This window comes from Equus asinus, chromosome 2 (genome assembly GCF_041296235.1).
Source record: "Equus asinus isolate D_3611 breed Donkey chromosome 2, EquAss-T2T_v2, whole genome shotgun sequence".
Lineage (NCBI taxonomy): Eukaryota > Metazoa > Chordata > Mammalia > Perissodactyla > Equidae > Equus > Equus asinus.
This window is the reverse complement of record NC_091791.1, coordinates 134,855,009-134,873,825: the sequence shown is the minus strand read 5'-3', so window position 1 is coordinate 134,873,825 and position 18,817 is coordinate 134,855,009. Positions and strand designations below refer to the sequence as shown.

The 18,817-nt window shown below is 39.0% G+C and overlaps 1 protein-coding gene across 5 annotated transcripts in view; it reads left to right on the top strand.

Annotated features, from left to right (window-relative positions):
- Positions 1 to 18,817, top strand: part of TRIP4 (thyroid hormone receptor interactor 4) — a 56,574-nt gene that overhangs the window by 28,888 nt on the left and 8,869 nt on the right. For 3 of the 5 annotated variants that reach the window (XM_014850459.3, XM_070500237.1, XM_070500249.1), the window contains 2 exons: positions 3,066 to 3,190; positions 4,518 to 4,609. In XM_014850459.3, coding sequence (XP_014705945.3) covers positions 3,066 to 3,190; positions 4,518 to 4,609 — 217 coding nt within the window. The remainder of the gene's footprint in view (positions 1 to 3,065; positions 3,191 to 4,517; positions 4,610 to 18,817) is intronic. The other 2 variants (XR_011498943.1, XM_070500245.1) reach the window with 1 other exon arrangement.

Here is an 18,817-nt window from a genome sequence, read left to right as displayed (position 1 = left end):
CAATCTAGTGATGATTTATAATACTTCAGTACATAGAACTTTAAGTAATATATTCATGTTACTGACTTGGTAATTGAGTTTTTACTGCATAGCTTAAAAAAAATCTGACGTTAGAAAGAGTAAGTATCCTGGGCCAGCCCTGTGGCCAAGCGGTTAAGTTTGCACACTCTGCTTTGGTGGCCTGGGATTTTGCCGGTTTGAATCCTTGGTGCGGACATGGGCCCGCTCATCAGGCCATGCTGAGGTGGCGTCGCACATGCCACAACTGGAAGGGCCTACAACTAAAAATACACAACTGTGTACCTGGGGACTTTGGGGAGAAAAAGGAAAAAAATAAAATCATAAAAAAAAAAAAGAAAGGCTACGGATCCTTGTCATAACAAAGAATAGAATACCAATTTTTTCATCTTTGGAAGGAAGTCTATTGACAAAACTTCTCTTGCCTTTGCCTTTATCATGTAGCACAAAGCAACCTTAATAGTTTGATCCTATTTGGAATTCAAATTTTTATGCCTATTTATTAATTTTTTAAGACACAAGCCTAACTTTGGTTTTGTTTTTCTATCTATATGTCTGTCTGTTAATCTGAGTAACCATATTGAGAAACTATTTTACCATAAATTCCTTTTCTACAGGAAGTCGGGGGAAGTAGTAAGAGATAAGTAGAAGTATCGTAGAGTTGAGTCCTTGTACCTATTAGTGATGGTAATAGGTTACTATTCCATGGTTTCTTATGTTTCTTCTCAATTCAATTTTTAAAAATATCTTTTCTTTGCTTACATAAATGTAAATATAAAATTGGAAAATATGGAAAAGTAGCTAGAAAAATCCCACCACCTAGAAATAGCTACTGTTGGCATTTTGGAGTGTTTATTTATATTCTTTTTCTTGTGCAAATTCTTATATAGTGAGATCATAGTATATGTTTATGTTTGTGTTTTTCTTCAACTTATCATTATAACATTCATTTTTCCTTTTTTCCATCTTTTTGAGATTTAATTGACATAATGTTGCATTAGTTTAAGTTGTACAACATAATGATTTTATTTATATGTCTATATTGCAAAATGGTTTCCACAATAAAATTAGTTAACATCCATCACCCCACCTAGTAACGAATTTTTTGTTTCTTGTGCTGAGAACTTTTAAGATCTCTCTTAGCAACTTTCAAATAAACAATGCAGTATTGTTAACTGTAGTCACCATGCTGTACATTACATCACCAGGACTTATTTATCTTATAACCAGAAGTTTGTACCTTTTAACTGCCTTTACCTATTTCCCTCTGGCACCCCCATTTTGTTCTCTCTATCTGTGAGTTTGGTTTTTTCAGATTCCACATATAAGTGAGATCATACAGAATTTGTCTTTCTCTATCTGACTCTTTCCACTTTTACTGTATAAAGTATAAACTTCACTGGTCTCTGGTTTCCTGAAGGAAAATTTATTATCAGCATTTAGGAACAATCATTTCTTTTTTTCTTTTTTCTTTTTTCTTTTTGTGAGGAAGATTGTCCCTGAGCTAACATCTGTTGCCAGTCTTCCCCTTTTTGCTTGAGGAAGATGGTCCCTGAGCTAACATCTGTGCCAGTCTTCCTCTATTTTGTATGTGAGTTGCCACCACAGCATGGCCTGATAAGTGATGTGTGGGTCCGTGCCCTGGATCTGAACGCACAAACCCCGGGCCTCTGAAGTGAAGTGTGTAAACTTAACCACTACACCAATGGACCAGCCCCAGGAAAAATTATTTCTACTTTGGTGTTTTTGTGATTGGCTGTGATTTCCCTTCTTCATTAAACGTGCATTACTGTTTTTCTCCCCTTTTGAAGGTCAGGTTTTTTGCTTTGGCTCCTCATTGTTTCATAGTCTGTGTGCGTAGTGCCATTAGAACAAGTGCATGTGAATTTGCTGCTGCTCCAGGACAAGTAGCCTCTGAGATGTTTATTCTTCTCATTCAACTCTCTGCAATTTAGCTGTTTTCCTTTTCCAAAGTAGAAAACTGAACAGCTTGCTTTTGCTGAGGGAATCAGAATGTTTACATTTCTTTCATCCTATTTTGGATCTGTGCTATTCAGATTTTCTCACTGAAAAGAACAGGATGAGCAGCATCAAGCCCACAATCATTAATCCCACAGAAATAAAGTGGGTGGTTCTGCGACATTTGTGAGACCATTTTCCCAGTAGCCCTTCAGGTTATTTGGTGTAGAGGGAAGAAATATATTGATGCGTTCCTCATTTATCGAGCACCTACTATCTGCCTGGCATCCTTCCGATTCATCTATATTGGGACTGAGGATGTGAGAAATTCCCTATTTCCCATTATAAGAATAGTATAATAGGGGTGTATTATCAAGGTACTTTATTTCATTTGGTGGGAACTAAAAGAGAAACATCTTTTTGTAATCCTTAGAGAGTAGCGAGTAATTAAATTCTCTTAGATGCATTTTGTTGTTCCTCTTAAGGATTCTTTTAAACTAGCCAATAAGTTGTTTACTTATCTGCAAAGAACATAACCCTTTATAAACTACTTAGAAATTATAAATGAACGTGGTTGCAATTTAAACAGTAAAGATGATAAGCATTTTTATTTACTTAAATTATATTAAATAAAAATTTAAAAATTGCTATTCTTGGGAAGTTATGTGTGGGTGAGGATTTTTCTGTCAGGTTCGAGAACAATTAACTAACAAATCTTTGAGGAAAAGGTTAACCTTTGATTCAAAGAAAAGCAAGGATTTCCATTTTTGTAGGACAACTTGGAGGCCTTGAAAATATAAGATTTGGATTGTAGAAGTCCTAAGGATAGTGAAAACTCCAAGACTGAGTTATAGAGATCAGGTGAAATATGGGAGCTGAGGGAGATGAATTGTCTTTGTTCTGATGATGATAAAAACTAGAGAACAGGATCCATATTCAAGGGTATTGTGAAAGAGATGTTTTTCACAAAAAATACCCCTCTTGGTGAGGTATTATCTATAGATCTCTTGTTTCAGCTGGATAGTTTGCTGTGTTAGGAGATCCTCCAGGACACTAGAATTTAGATCCTAAATTTGTGTTCACTTAAGGGTGGAGGGGAGAAGCTGGTACACCCCTCACAGAGGACGACTTTGGATAGCAGCCACAGCCAAAAGACCTTCCCCTCAAGAAGTCTCAGAACTCCAGACTACATATCGTCTTCTTCGTGGGAAAGGTAACAAACATGTATTCTCCTTTTAGTCTTATTTTGTGGAGAGAAGTCGTTGACCTTGAGCGTCTTTCACTTCCTCCTTCTTATGGCTATTTTTGGCTGAAATGGACTTTAAACTTTTTGTTTGTTTGTTTAGTGGCAAATCATAGACAGCTGTTCAAAACATTAATTCACCAAACAGTGCAATTAAAAATACCAGTTCCCAACACCAGAAATCAACCAACTAGTCTTAATTTTATCTCAGAAAATTTTCTCCAGTTTTTTTTTTTTTTACTATGAGAATAAAATGACTGCTATAAAGTCTGAGATCTTTAGATTGGGAAGAACAATTACAAATAAAACTTTTTTATCAGGAGTGACCCAAATAGACATCTGCTGTTGGATTTGGACAGATCAGGGGTGATTCACTGAAGCAGTGTATGTTGGGAATAACCCAAAACACAATAAATTTGTATACTAAAAACCACTTCTGACACTTGGGTGTCTTGTTTTCCTTTCCTTTTATCCAGCTCATACAGTTGTTTTGAAGGTAGAATGAGAGGACAATTACAGAGCCACCTTTTAAAGGGTTTTTTTTCTATTTTTTTTAATATATTTTTTTTTTTGAGGAAGATTAGCCCTGAGCTTACATCTGCCACCAATCCTCCTCTTTTTGCTGGGGAAGACTGGCCCTGAGCTGACATCCGTGCCCATCTTCCTCTATTTTATGTGGGACGCCTGCCACAGCATGGCTTCACAAGTCGTGTCTAAGTCCACACCTGGGATCTGAACCGGTGGACCCCGAGCTGCCAAAGCGGAATGTGCAAACTTAACCGCTATGCCACCAGGCCAGCCCCTTTAAAAGTCTTTAAGAAGCCAAATTTTAGGAATCAAAAGTGCATGTTTCCTTAAAAACGCATTTCTGTTTTGACTGATATGACTGGCTTGTTTTAAATTTGTGTTCTGACATTCTTATGGCTTTTGCTACATTTTTATGGTTTTTCTCTTTACACCTGTAGCTTGTTTCTAGAAGCCGTCACCACCAAACTCCAGTCTGATCCAGTTGAGTATAGTGGAATACATTTGTTTGGCGTGAAGTTGTGGGGTCCTTGAACTTCAATAGTGAGAGGGTAGTTTTCCTATCGCTTAGGGGGTGGATAGTGGACTAAGCCAGTCACTCACTAACTTTTTTGCCAAAATACAAACAGTTGTGCCAAATAAAAACCTCATTGTATTCCTTATATCTACAAATAGAAGATAAAGTGATTTGTTGAGAATTGAAAACGAATTCATGAGTTCCAGGGTCACAGAGAAGGAAATTTATCTAATCCTTCTGTTATTTTTGATTCAGATGTGGAATTTCCCAACGACTATCCGTCAGGTTGTCTTCTGGGCTGTGTGGACCTAACTGATTGCTTGTCCCAGAAGCAATTTAAGGATCAGGTGAGTAAAGAACACTTATCTTGGACAGATGCTCGATTTGCCACCATCCCTGACCTGTAGATCCTTCAATACAGAACATCCTGGAGATAGTAAGGTGTTAGCAACTGAATTTAGACATGTGAGAAGAGTCTTTTGATAAGGAAATACTGGGGAGAGAAAAGACCAGGGCAGAAGCAGTAAAAACTTAGTGATGCTTTGGTTTCTGGTATATGGAGGACTGGTACATACACATTTCTACATAAAAAGCTATTGCCACAATCCAGCTAACAAGTGTAGGGTCCTCATCCCTTAATAAAACTTTGCAGGGCTGGCCCCGTGGCATAGTGGTCAAGTTCGCACACTCTGCTTCAGTGGCCCTGGGTTCACTGGTGCAGATCCTGGGTGCGGACCTAGCACTGCTTGTCAAGCCATGCTGAGGTAGCATCCCACCTAGAAGAACTAGAAAGGCATACAGCTAGGATGTACAACTATGTACTGGGGCTTTGGGGAGGGAAAAAAAAAGGAAAATTGGCAACAGATATTAGCTCAGGGCCAATCTTCCTCACCAAAACAACAACAACAACGACAACAACAACAAAAAACCAACCAACTTTGCTGCTTTTGGTGAAGAAACCCTCCACGATTCCTTGAATTATTTCAATGAGGTCGTGGGGCTGGTAGGGTTTGTTATCACTTATTTGGGAACATTTGGTCCAGGCTGGGGAATTTATGACAGGCAAATGTGTTTGAACTCTGATTGCCTGGACTATGCCAGGTTTGGGAGGGGTGTGTGAATGTTTGTATGTACATATGTATGTGTTTTTATTTATTTTCATCACTAAAGATTCAACTGACATAACTAAAGTACATTTTTGAACAGCAGAGGGAGCCAAAGCATTTTAGCGTGATTGGAAAACCCTTGAAATTTAGAGCCCTGTGTTTAGACTCACACTAGCAGAAATCCAAAATGGGAAAGTCCATCTTTGAAGCATGAAGAATCTTACCTGACAGTATGATTTTCCTCTTCTTTGAACAGTTACTTTAGGTAATAGGGCTTTTACTGCTGTGCTTAAGAAAATGTTCTTCAGCTTATTTTTCTCAGTAAATTTTTTGTTTTCCAGACTTATTTGCCTTTCATTACTGTTGTTAGTCTGCTTTTTAAAAAAACTAATCGTATCTATCTCACCTTCTCCTTTTCTCACAGATTTTAGCCAATAGTTATTATCCCTCTAGTTTTCTATCTTTCATTACCTTGTGGATTGCCTTCTCTGATTACTTTATGTATATGCTTACACTGCATGCATTTTGGCATGAATTTTGACTCCTAGCCTTTTGTTCTGCCCTTAGTACCTGATCCATACATAGGCAAAACCATAGATACGTGGAGGCCCTTTGTTTTCCACCCCTTGTTTAATCCTTGTATGGGCTTTTTGCTTATTTTTCCAGTGTCTTTCCTCTCCTCTTCTCCATTTCTTTAAGTCTAGAAGTAATAATTATAAATATTCCTTACAGGGCCTGGCCCCGTGGCCCAGTGGTTAAAGTTCACATGCTCTGCTTCGGCGGCCCAGGGTTTCGCTGGTTCGGATCCTGGGCGCAGACATGGCTCCGCTCATCAGGCCATGTTGAGGCGGCATCCCCATATGCCACAACTAGAAGGACCCACAACTAAAATATACAACTATGTACTGGGGGGATTGAGGGAGAAAAAGCAGAAAAAAAAAAAAAAAGATTCGCAACAGTCGTTAGTTCAGGTGCCAGTCTTTGAAAAAAAAAAAATTCCTTGCACTGGTGCGGACTTTACAGTTTTAGAGACTCTCACAGTCATTAACACGTTAGTATAATTTAATGTGTTATATTTTCTTCTTAGGATATTTGCATTCGGAAAGAGAACCCAGGAGCATCTGGCAGTGTGGGTGGTGGTTTTTGGCAAGGGGCCTTCTTTACTTTCTCATTGGTAAATCAAGCAAACCACCACCTGATACAAGGTCAAATAATTTCAGTCCCTAGACAGTTAGCCAATCTTTTTCTGCCACAAATTTGTATAGAGAAGTGTAGAAAACTGTAATCCTAGTCTGTGGAATACCACAAGAGTTAAGGGAATTAGAAATCTAACTAACAAAACAAATCTTTCTGGTTTCTCAGGGATACCTCTCTTTGGGGTCAGCATGATACTCCTCCTTGAGCTTATATTCTGTCTTTTATCCTAAGGAGCTGAGGGCACCGCACAAAAGTGTAGGAGTCCTCCCATATGCTCCCAGCTGGAAGTCCTGGCAACTCTCCTTATGAATTTCCCTGATGTATGACATTAGAATATCTCCAAATGCCAGAAGCCACTAGGCTTCACCAAACTCAGCCATCCCATCCCCATTTTCCCTATTGTCAGCTTTTCTCCATTGTCTTTTCTGTGTTTGAGGGTAGCACGTGAATGTATTAGAATTGACATTAGCCCTATTTGGGGATTATTTATTGGGTAAGGATCTTGTCACTTTTAAAAGATGTAGCTTTGTTATTTGGCTGCCTTTTAGAAAATGTCTCAAGCATCCTTGGTAATCTACCTGTCTCTGTTTGAACTAGGATTCTGTGATGTAAGAAATGTGATTGCCTAGACTGTTTTACCAACCTTATTTTTGTTTCTGCAAGAATGAGTTGAAAATTTAGGAATTTAGGACTAGCATTTCCCAAACTGTTCCATAGCATAGGAGTTCTCTGGGGAAAAAAAGGGCGGGGGGAGTTCTATGGACACATACATTTGGAAACTGTATTTGGATTAAACAAACTTGTTTGTTTACTACAGATCTTCTCAGGACCTCTAATATGTTAGTGTGGATTATGACTCTCTGATATAACTCCCTCATATATCTGGTGGGTACAACATGCAGTGTTCACAAAACTTTTTGACTATAAAATGCACCCCCCCTTCCACTTCCTACTTATATACTATAGAACTGGTATTTTGTGGTATATACAGTTTAGGGAGTGCTAATCTTGGTATGCTTGGTTTTCTTTTATCCTCATAGGCCAGATCACTGAGGGAGAACCATCCAGGGTTCAGTTTCCTGACATACGTCTTCTTTATGCATTTCCATACTCATTTCTCATCACTCAGCTGAACTGCATATTCTTTGAAAACCAGTGTGAATCTAGCAATTTTTATTTCAACTGAAACTAATCTCCCATGTGACTTGGACCACATTTTACTTCTCCATCTTGTCCCTAACTTTTTCCTTCCCTGAAGAAACTCAGTAATTTATTTCCTGACCTCACATTCTTGGCCTTTCTTTGATGAGTTAAAATATACTAAGTCCTCATTATTTTTGGCATAGTGTGATCATTTAGTTCCTTTAAAAAAATAACTGGAAAGGTTTTATTAGTGGTTGTTTAAAATCAAGTGCACTACACTGTAAGTGGCTTTAAAAATATGTCCTTAAAATGCTTTCCCCTGAGCTAAGAACTCATCTTCCTTTTATCTTCTAAGAGTAGTATGGGTGGCATGGCTAATTTTGCCAGAAAAAATCCCACTAGACCCTCAACCCTCCTGAGTGATGGCAAGGGATCAACCTGGACAAGATAGGAGTGGTACAGAAAAGGCTGTGGGCGTAACTCAGGAGAGAAAAGAAGATGAGAGCCATCTAGTTAAAACTTCCCCTGTATTCCTCTGGAAGAAGCCCATGCCGTTTGCCAGCATTTTATCTGCCAGCAGCAGATGTAAGCTCTCCAAAACAGCGGGGGGAATGTTGACTGCAACGATGCATCAAGGCTGTGGTTTGTAACCTCAATAGTAAGGCAGTTAAAACTTTTTTTTAACAAAGACATTTTGATTGCCAAATCCATAACCATTAGCAGCTGTGGTTTGAACAGTTCTCTAGACCTAACAAGTTTTCAAACAAGAAGTTGAGTTGGTGGCTTTTGTTTCTACGTCTGTGTTGTGTTTGTACTATTTATATCTCTGCCTTCAATAGAAAATCTGATTTGTCTGAAATCTCCGAGATCATTGATTATTCTGTATCTTCTGTACTGAATCCACTCCTCTCCTGCCAGCTTTACTGACCCTTTAGTTCATTTGACCTTATGCCTTTTGTAATAGCCAAGACCCTATCTTCAAGGAATTATGCTGAAGCACTTCTACTGCTGGGTGCCTGTATAATTGACATCAGCAATAGAATTGCCGTCTTCCAATGGAGAAGAGAATATTACTTGTTCCTTCTTCCATAAGAATATCTAAGTGATATAGATCTTCAGGAAGACTGTGTATATCACTTCCTGTGTGGAAATCATCAACTTCTATCACCAATGGATTGTCTGTCTGTAAGTCAGAGGTAAAAAATTAGAGAGTAAAGGAGATAATAGTTAAGTTTCAAAGTAGGCATTGGCCTTGAAAAATGCAGAGACTCCAAATTCTCTTTTAAAATATGTGAAAAACAGCCTGTCGTACTGAGAAAACCTGCTAATTCATAAACCTAAAATGTTTGTTGTATATGGGTATCTGAGACCCATCAAAAAGGGGAACTGGATATCTGCAACAACTAGCCTAAGCCCAGGTAGTTCCTTAAAATCACAGCTCACTTGGGGGAGACAGGGAATGTATTTTCAGAGTTCTCATGAAAACCAGAACATTTACTGGAGTGTCTAGGTTGGAACAGACTATGTTTAGAGTTGTTTGCAACCTGGGTATCAAGTGCCCACTTGATAAATGGAGGATAGCTATGTACATTTTTAAAAATTATTTTATTGAGGTCTTATTGGTTTATAACATTGTGTAATTTCAAGTGTACATTATTATATATCAGTTTCTTTCTTTTTTTTTTTTTGAGGAAGGTTAGCCCTGAGCTTAACTACTGCCAGTCCTCCTCTTTTTTTGCTGAGGAAGCCTGGCCCTGAGCTAACATCCCTGCCCATCTTCCTCTACTTTATATGTGGAACGCCTACCACAGCATGGCGTGCCAAGTGGTGCCATGTCCACACCCGGGATTCAAACTGGCGAACCCCGGGCTGCTGAAAAGCGGAACGTGCGAACTTAATTGCTGTGCCACCAGGCCGGCCCCAATATATATCAGTTTCTGTATAGACTGCATCTTGCAGTCTAGTTTTTATCCATCACCATGCATATGTGCCCCTTTACAAACCTTTCGCCCTCCCTCCCACACCCCGTTCCCCTCTGGTAACCACTAATCTGTTCTCCTTATCCCTGTGTTAGTTTACCTTCCGCTTATTAGTCAAGTCATATGGTGTTTGTCTTCCTCTGTCTGGATTATTTCGCTTAATGTCTGTCCATGTTGTTGCAAATGGATGGTTTTGTCTTTTTTATGGCTGAATAGTATTCCATTGTATATATATGCCACATCATCTTTATCTGTTCATCAGTTGATGGGCATTTGGGTTGCTTCCACGTCTTGGCTGTTGTGAATAGTGCTGCAATGAACATACAGGTGCATAAATCTCTTTGTATTGTTGATTTCATCTTTGTTGGATAAATACCCTGTATTGGGATAGCTGGATCATACGGTATTTCTATTTTTAATTTTTTGAGAAATCTCCATACTGTTTTGCAAAGTGGATGCACCAGTTTGCATTCTTGCCAGCAGTGTATGAGGGTTCCCTTTTCTCCACATCCTGTCCATTTGTTATTTTTTTGTCTTGTTAATTATAGCCATTCTAATGGGTATAAGGTGATATCACATTGTAGTTCTGATTTGCACTTCCCTAATAATTAGTGACATTGAACATCTTTTCATATACCTGTTGGCCATCTGTATCTTTGGGAAAATGTCTGAATGTCTGTTCATATCCTCTGCTCATTTTTTGATCAGGTTGTTTGTTTTTTTGTTGTTGAGTTCTTTATATTTTTTGGAAAATAACCCCTCATTTGATACATGATTTGCAAATATTTTCTCCCAGTTGGTGGGTTGTCTTTTCATTTTGTTCCTGGTTTCCTTTGCCTTGCAGAAGCTCTTTAGTCTGATGTAGTCACATTTGTTTTTTTTTTTCTTTTGTTTCCCTTGCCTGAGTAAATATAGTATGCAAAAAGAAACTGCTAAGACTGATGTCAAAGAGTATATTGTCTATATTTCTTCTAGGAGTTTTATGTTTTCAGGTCTTACATTCAAGTCTTTAGTCCATTTTGAGTTAATTTTTGTGTATGATGTAAGATGATGGCCTACTTTCATTCTTTTGCATGTGACTGTCCAGTTTCCCCAACAGCGTTTATTGAATAGACTTTCCTTTCTCTGTTATATGTTCTTGGCTCCTTTGTGGAAGATTAGCTGTCCATGGATGTGTGGTTTTATTTCTGTTCCATTGATCTGTGTATCTGTTCCATTGATCTGTATATCTGTTTTTGTGCCAGTACCATGCTGTTTAGATTACTCTAGCTTTGTAGTATATTTCGAAGTCAGGGATTGTGATGCCTCCAGCTTTGTTCTTTTTTCTCCGGATTGCTTTGGCTATTTGGGGTCTTTTGTTGTTCCATATAAATTTTGGGATCCTTTGTTCTTTCTATTTCTGTGAAGAATGTTATTGGGATTCGGATTGGGATTGCATTGAATCTGTAGATTGCTTTAGATAGTATGGACATTTTAACTATGTTTATTCTTCCAATCCATGAGCATGGAATATCTTTCCATTTCTTTATGTCATCATCAATTCATTTCACTGTCTTAAAGTTTTCACTGTATAGGTCTTACACTTCCTTGGTTAAATTTATTCGTAGATATTTTATTCTTTTTGTTGTGATTGTAGATGGGATTGTGTTCTTGAGTTCTCTTTCTGCTAGTTCGTTACTAGTGTATAGAAATGCAACTGATTTTTGTAAGTTCATTTTGTATCCTGCAACTTTGCTGTAGTTGTTGATTATTTCTAATATTTTCTGGTGGATTCTTCAGAGTTTTCTATCTGTAGAATCCTTGTACATTTTTTAATAATAAAGGAAGCATTATGCTTTCTGTTGTACTTCTGAAGTAGTGGAGGGGATTATTAACACATTTCTATGCATTTATGGAAATTCGTTAATGTTTAGCTTTTCATCTGAAAATGGACATATAATTCTTAGGGTTTTCCTAAATGTTTATTCATCAATAAATGCCTACTATAAATCAGACACTGTTTTAGACACTAAAAGAAACAAAAAGAGGAATCAACCATGGGTTCTGTCCTCAGAATATTTGAAAGACCACTAATAAAAAGCCAAGCTGTCTTAAGAGAAGTAAAGATGGCCTCTGAGGAATTTAAAGGAGGAAAGTGTTGCTTCCAGCCGGGAAGGATTCCAAAAGACTTTATTAACAAGATGGCTTTTGAATTAGCCTTGAAGGATAGTAATAATAAAATCTATCACTTTTTGCTTATTTATTTGTGCCAGGCCTATTATGTATGTTTTTTTCTAATCCTTACAACAACTCCAAGCAAGGAATCATTACCCCTTTTTTAAAGGTGAGAGAACTTAAGACTCAGAGAGTTAAAATAACTTGCATGCTGTCAGTTAGTAAACGGTAGAATTGGGATTGCTATTCAAGTCTTTCTACTTAGGTGGTAGAAAAGCATATTCCAAAGACAGGGAGTAATGTGAGGTGGGAAGTTATGGGCCTATATGGAGAGAAATAGCAAACCAGTTTGTTGAGAGAAGAGTATGGGTAAAGAGGAACAAGCAGCAGACAAAATGGAAAGGCATGTTGTGGTCAGACAGTAGATAGCTTTGAATGATAGGCTACAGAGGTAAGGCTTTTTCTGTAGTCAGTTATGGGATGGGGGAGGGTTGTTTTGGAGGTGATCAGTGTATTGCTTGAGGAAAACCAATCTGGCAGCTATGTGGCAGATGGATTGCAATGAAGAGACTGAAGGCGGGAAGACTAGTGAGAAGGCAGTTGTCATCCAGGGTAGAGATGTTTTTATTTATTTATTTATTTTTGAGGAAGGTTAGCCCTGAGCTAACTGCTGCCAATCCTCCTCTTTTTGCTGAGGAAGACTGGCCCTGAACTAACATCCATGCTCATCTTCCTCTGTTTTATATACGGTACGCCTACCACAGCATGGCTTGCCAAGTGGTGCCATGTCCATACTCGGGATCTGAACTGGTGGACCCCGGGCCACTGACACGGAACGTGCAAACTTAACCGCTGCACCACTGGGCTGGCCCTGAGATGTTTTTAAAAACCTGTTCTATGATAATGCCAGTGGAATTAGACAAGAGGGGGACAGATGCAAGAGGTTTTATGTAGGTGGAATCAATCACTTAACATGACATCTTTATTTTACCTGTAAATAACGCAGGCTGAGAGAGAGAAAGTATCTGCCTGGTGTAGGAGGAATCTGTTGTAGCCTTGCTATCTTCTTGCAATCTGTTCAAGGCTTCTTGGTTTGTCATCCAGTCTACTGTGTGAACCAGGTGGTAAATTATCTTCTAATTTAAGATTTTACTGCTCAGAATATTATATAATCATACATTCAGCAAGTACTTATTGACCATCTGTCATGTGCCAGGCACTGTGCTAAAGACTAAGAATCCAGAGTTTTAATAAGATACTCCATTCCCTCTAGATCTTTAAGTCTGCTAGAAGAGACTGAGACAAGAAAACCCAACCATGGTAATTATCATATGAACAAAGGAATGCGCAAAGGAGGGGACCTAACTCCTAACTCAGCTTGGCTGGAGGCAGGGTGGGGAGGGTTAAGGAAGCTTCTAAAAAAGGTGAGTCCTACAGAAAGCAGAATTTATATCTTCCTCAATAGACAAACCTATATGATGTCTCCATGCTCTTGGCTACCAGGAGAGTTCATCCTTTAAAACAGCTCAGATGTCACTCTTTCTGTGAAGTCTTCCCTGACCTCAGCCCGTTTCCTCCCTGACGGGATTAATCACTTCCTTCTCTGGGGTTCTGTGTTTATATTTATATCATTGCATTTTGTTTGTTTGTTTGTTTTTTGAGGAAGATTAGCCCTGAGCTAACTGCTGCCAATTCTCCTCTTTTTGCTGAGGAAAACTGGCCCTGAGCTAACATCCATGCCCATCTTCCTCTACTTTCTATGTGGGATACCTACCACAGCATGGCTTGCCAACTAGTGCCATGTCCACACCCAGGATCCAAACCTGCAAACCCTGGGCTGCTGAAGCAGAACATGCGCACGTAACTGCTGCACCGCCGGCCTGCCCCTACATTTTTTTTTTTCCTTTCTTTTCTTTGAGGAAGATTAGCCCTGAGCTAACATCTGCTGCCAAGCCTCCTCTTTTTTTTTTTTTTTTTTTGCTGAGGAAGACTGGCCCTGACTTAACATCTGTGCCCATCTCCCTCCACTTTATATGTGGGATGCCTGCCACAGCATGGCTTGCCAAGCAGTGCCATGTTCGCACTCGGGATCCGAACCAGCAAACCCTGGGCCACTGAAGTGGAACGTGCGAATTTAACCACTGTGCCACTGAGCTGGCCCCTATTATTGCATTTTTTTACTTTTTTTTTTTTTTGTAATTATATGTTCACATGTAGTTCCTTTAGGTCATCATCTATGTGTTATTCACCTTTTTATCTCCAGTGTTCTAGCATATAGCCTGCTTATATGCTCCATAGTACGTACTCAATAAATGATGGTGACAATAAATGGAGAGGCAAGCAATGGATATGAAAAGCTTTAAATGCCATGTGAAGGAATTTGAATTGTATTCTGAAGGCAACCATGTAAGTGATATAATGAGATGTGCATTTTAGAAAGATTGTCCTGGCAACAGTAGGAAGGATGGATGGGGCAGGCCTAAAAACAAAGAGATGATTTAGGAAATTACCATGATTGCCCAGGTGAGGCAAGATGAAGGACTGCAACAATGCTCCGGCAGTTGAGTTGGACAGAAAGGAACAGCTGATCAAAATATTTAGGAGGTAAAGTCTCTAGGTCTTGGTGATTTGATTGGATTTGAAGGGTGAGAGAAATCTAGGGTAAACTTGGGTTTCTGGTTGTGGTGAGGGGGTGAATGGTAGTCCCATTAATCCAGATGGGGTATACAAAAGAAAAGAATTTTCTTTTAAGGTAAATGACTTTTTAAAATAAATGAGCTGTGGCAAAGGAAACCTATATTGTAGCAGTAGAGGAGAGATGTTCTGTAGTGTGTCATCACCATACAAAAGTCAGTTTTTCTATGATTTTTCATTTGGACCGCTTAAAATATTTTAACCTATTTTGTTCTAAAAGACAAATGTTATTTGATAAAGGGGTATTGTTGATATTACTAACTCCATATTGCTTGATAATGATCTTACCTTGATATGTCAACTGATGTCAAAGGATTCTCTGAGCTCTGCTTCAGAATATTTATTTTCAGTTGAGTCAGCCATTGGGAGATAAAATCTAAAATTGACAGAGTCCTTAATGTAAGAGGAGTCCTGGCATTCTTTGGTATTAGTCCCAGAGTAGACGTCAATGGTTAAGGATCTTACAATGTGGTATCTTTAAGAGCAATTTTCTTTTGGTTCTCACTAATTTAAGTTGGAATAAAAGTCTGCTATATGAAAATTAAGACCAAAAATAATTGTCATGAATGGGTGATTCACATTTAGGTCTTGAAGAGTCAGGGCAGAAAGCTATGAGGTTAATCTTAGAGAAGATATACTTGCTTGGGTTCTTTTGTGTGTAGAGGTTCCAGCATAGGATTCCAAAGGGCACAGAAAGCCACAGTGGAAATTTTAATGTTAGTCGGATGGAACCAGGAAACCAGTGCTATGTGGCTTCAACCAAATCATCTTCCACAAATGGCTGTAAGACCCATAGACTGCATATCACCCATCCCCTTATTATTCTCACCTGGAGCAAATTTGAATGGCGTCTATAGCATTGAGCTGTAATCCGCTGTCCTTGATACTGGGCACATGATTTGAATTGGGTACTGGTACATGGGAGTTCAACTATCCCACTTTAGTCCAGCTGGCATGATATTCCTCCAACTCCTGTCAAATATGCGATAGTCATCTGGTCAAAGTATCGTGATCAATATGTTACTCTGATGTGAGAAAACTTTTATCCTTCAGTATACTGGGGCCTGAGGTGCTAGTTTTCCTGTGAACACCTTGAATTGCTTTGAAGGAAAATGTAAACGAGAACTATTATTCAGAGATCACACTTGCTTTCAGGATATGCTTCTTTGGATCTGTTGTGCCTGTGCCCTTTTTAGCAGACTCATTTCCTTCTCTGTTTCTGAGTGTTATCACCTCAATCTTCTTGGAGTTGGTTTTCAGCTAACTAGATTTCAGAGCCTGATTTCATGTCCCATCTAGTTCCCCAAAGTTCAAACCAAGAACACCTGCAGCAAATATATGTTCTTTGTCAATGAGTTCCTTCTTAGCTGTTTGCTTTAGCTGTTAGTCCTCTGGAGACAGGTAAGAGATTTATAGGTCATCTGGGAATTTGTTGTGAAGAGTATCATCGTTTAGGAATTACTGATCATTTCAGTACAAGGACTAAATAGAAGCTTGCAGAGTTGGTGAAAATGCCCACTTGGCTCTGAATCAGTAGTGGTGGCCAAAAACTACTAAACCTTTTTTTCTCTTATGAAAATGGCGAAAGAAATGTTTTCTAGATGACTGATGAACAATTTCCCTCTGGAGAGGAGAAGAAAATGGCTGTTTAGTAGTTAATTACCTGTTATGTTAGACAGCTATGAAACTTATGAGGCATGAAAGAAGAGTAGGCCCACTTCCCCTGCTCGTCAGGCTGGAAACCAGGTGATAGGAGTCATGTTGTGGTAAGGCGAGAACCGCAGCAACTTCCTGAGGAGTCTGTTACTGAATGTGAATGGTTGCTTTGAATTGCTTGATCTTATAACCCACATTCCCTAACCTGTCTATTGTCTAAAGTGGATATGACATCTAGAGTTTATCCACATTCTTCATAAATACAAGCCTCCCTTCTCTTAATTTACTTTCTCAGGGTCAACTGCATTCTAGTTTTTTGACTCTCAGGCCAAAAGTCCCTTTCTTGTGAGTCTCTCACTTGTTAGTGTTTACTGTGGTCCATAGTGTCAAGGCCCCGGTTGCAGAGGTTATGCTGTTTTGGAAGTATTGAGGCTCTGCCAAGCTGACTTTGCTTTAATGCATTTTACCATGAAAAGTAATCTCTTACCCCAATGCCTAGGCCTTACTTTTCTTTATTCCTTGTAGGCTGCTTTGCTCTTTAGCTCTGTTTCTTGTAAGCCTCCTGAAGTTCAGTGATAGAGCTTGGGAAAATGGATATTCACATGAAACTTGGATTTAGATTCAGTTGGGAAAGTTAATATTGTGTTTATCTTTATTGTGAAGCATGAATGGGTTTAAGGAAGCTCTTGTTCTATAATTTCATTTATCCATCACTTTTGCCATTATTTAACATTTGCTTACTCTGTTAATATACGTCAGGGTAGTTTTTATTAAACATAGGGCCTATTGGCCGCTTGCCACGACACAAAAATTCTAATTTAGCTTGAGGGATAACAGATTACAGAGTAGCACCTGCTTATACCCAGCATTATAGAGCTGAAAGTGTCCAGTTCCCAGTATGTGCATATTCAGCATGGTTAAGATAACCTCACAGGAGCTGGCCTCATGGCCGAGTGGTTAAGTTCACATGCTCTGCTTTGGCAGTCCAGGGTTTCGCTGGTTTGGATCCCAGGCGCGGACATGGCACCGCTCATCAGGCCGTGCTGAGGTGGCGTTGCACCTAGCACAACCACAGGCACTCACAACTAGAATATACAACTATGACTGGGGGACTTTGGGGAGAAGAAGAAGAAGAGGAAAAAAAGAAAAAAGCCCGATAGCGTCTTTGCACAAATTGGTAAATTCATTGTTCTTTCATTCAACAAATATTTATTGGCTGCCTACTATGTGCTAGGCATGATTCCAGGTGCCGAGAACAAAAACAGACAAAAATCCCTGCCTTCTTGGGGTTTTCATCCTAGTAAAAGGAGGCCAAATTAAAAAACTGAATTAGGTAAATTATATAGTATCAGATGGTAGTAAGTGCTGTAGAAAAAAAATTAAGTAGGAGGGGGGATTAAGAGGGCCAGGTTTGTGAGGAGATTGGTGCTCTGATGTTAAATAGAATGATCAGGGAAGACTCACTATGAAGTTGACATTTAAAGTCCTGAAGAAAGAGAGAGGGGAAGCATGTGGGTATCTGGGGGAGAAAGCATTCCAGGAAGAAGGAATAGGTAAGTGCAAAGACCCAGAGGCAGAACCACGAGGAAGCCAGTGTGGCTGCAGTGGAGTGAAAAGAGGGTGGGGGGGACTAGTAGGAAAAGGCATCAGAAAAGAAATGGGGGGCCAAATTTTCCAGGGCCTGTAGATCATGGTGAGGAGTTAGGCTTTTATTCTGACTGTGATGAAGAGCCAATGGAGAGTTTTAAACAGAAGAGTGACATGATCTGATATTTTTTTTTAAAAATAGCTCTGGCTGCTGTGTTGAGAATAGACAAGAAGGGGGTTAAGGGCAGAAACAGAGAGACCAATTAAGAGGTTATTGTGCTAATCCAGGGAAACATGATGCCTTGGACCAGGGAAGTAGCTGTGGAGGTCCTAAGAAGTGGTGAGATGTTGGATATCTTTTGAAGGTAGAGTTGACAGGATTTCCCAATGGGTTGATTGTAGGGTTTTTGGCCTGAACTAGAAGGATGGAATAGCTATTTATTTTTAAATGGTATTAATAAGAGAGGAGCAGCTTTGGAAAGAAAATTCAGGACCTTGATTTTTATTTTGTTTTATTTTTATTGTGGTAAAATATACATAACATAAAACTTAGCATTTTAGCCATTTTTAAGTGTACAATTCAGTGGCATTAAGTAAATTCACAATGTTCTGCATCCATCACCACTATTCAGCTCCAGAACTTTTTCATCATTCCAAACAGAAACTCTGTACCCATTAAATAATAACTCCTTCTTTCTTCTCCCCCCAGCCCTTCATTACCTCTGTTCTACTTTCTGTCTGAATTTGCCTATTCTAAGTACCTCATATAACTAGAATCATACAATATTTGTCTTTCTGTGTCTGGTTTAGTTCACTTAGCATAATTTTTCAAGATTCATCATGTTGTAGCATGTATCCAAATTTCACTCCTTTTCAGGGCTGAATCATATTCCCTTGTATGTGTATACCACATTTTGTTTATCCATCATTTATTGATGGACGTTTGGATTGTGGGAACTATTGGCTGCTGTGAACCTGGGTGTACAAGTATCTGTTTGAATCTTTGCTTTCAATTATTTTGGGTATGTGCCTAAAAGTG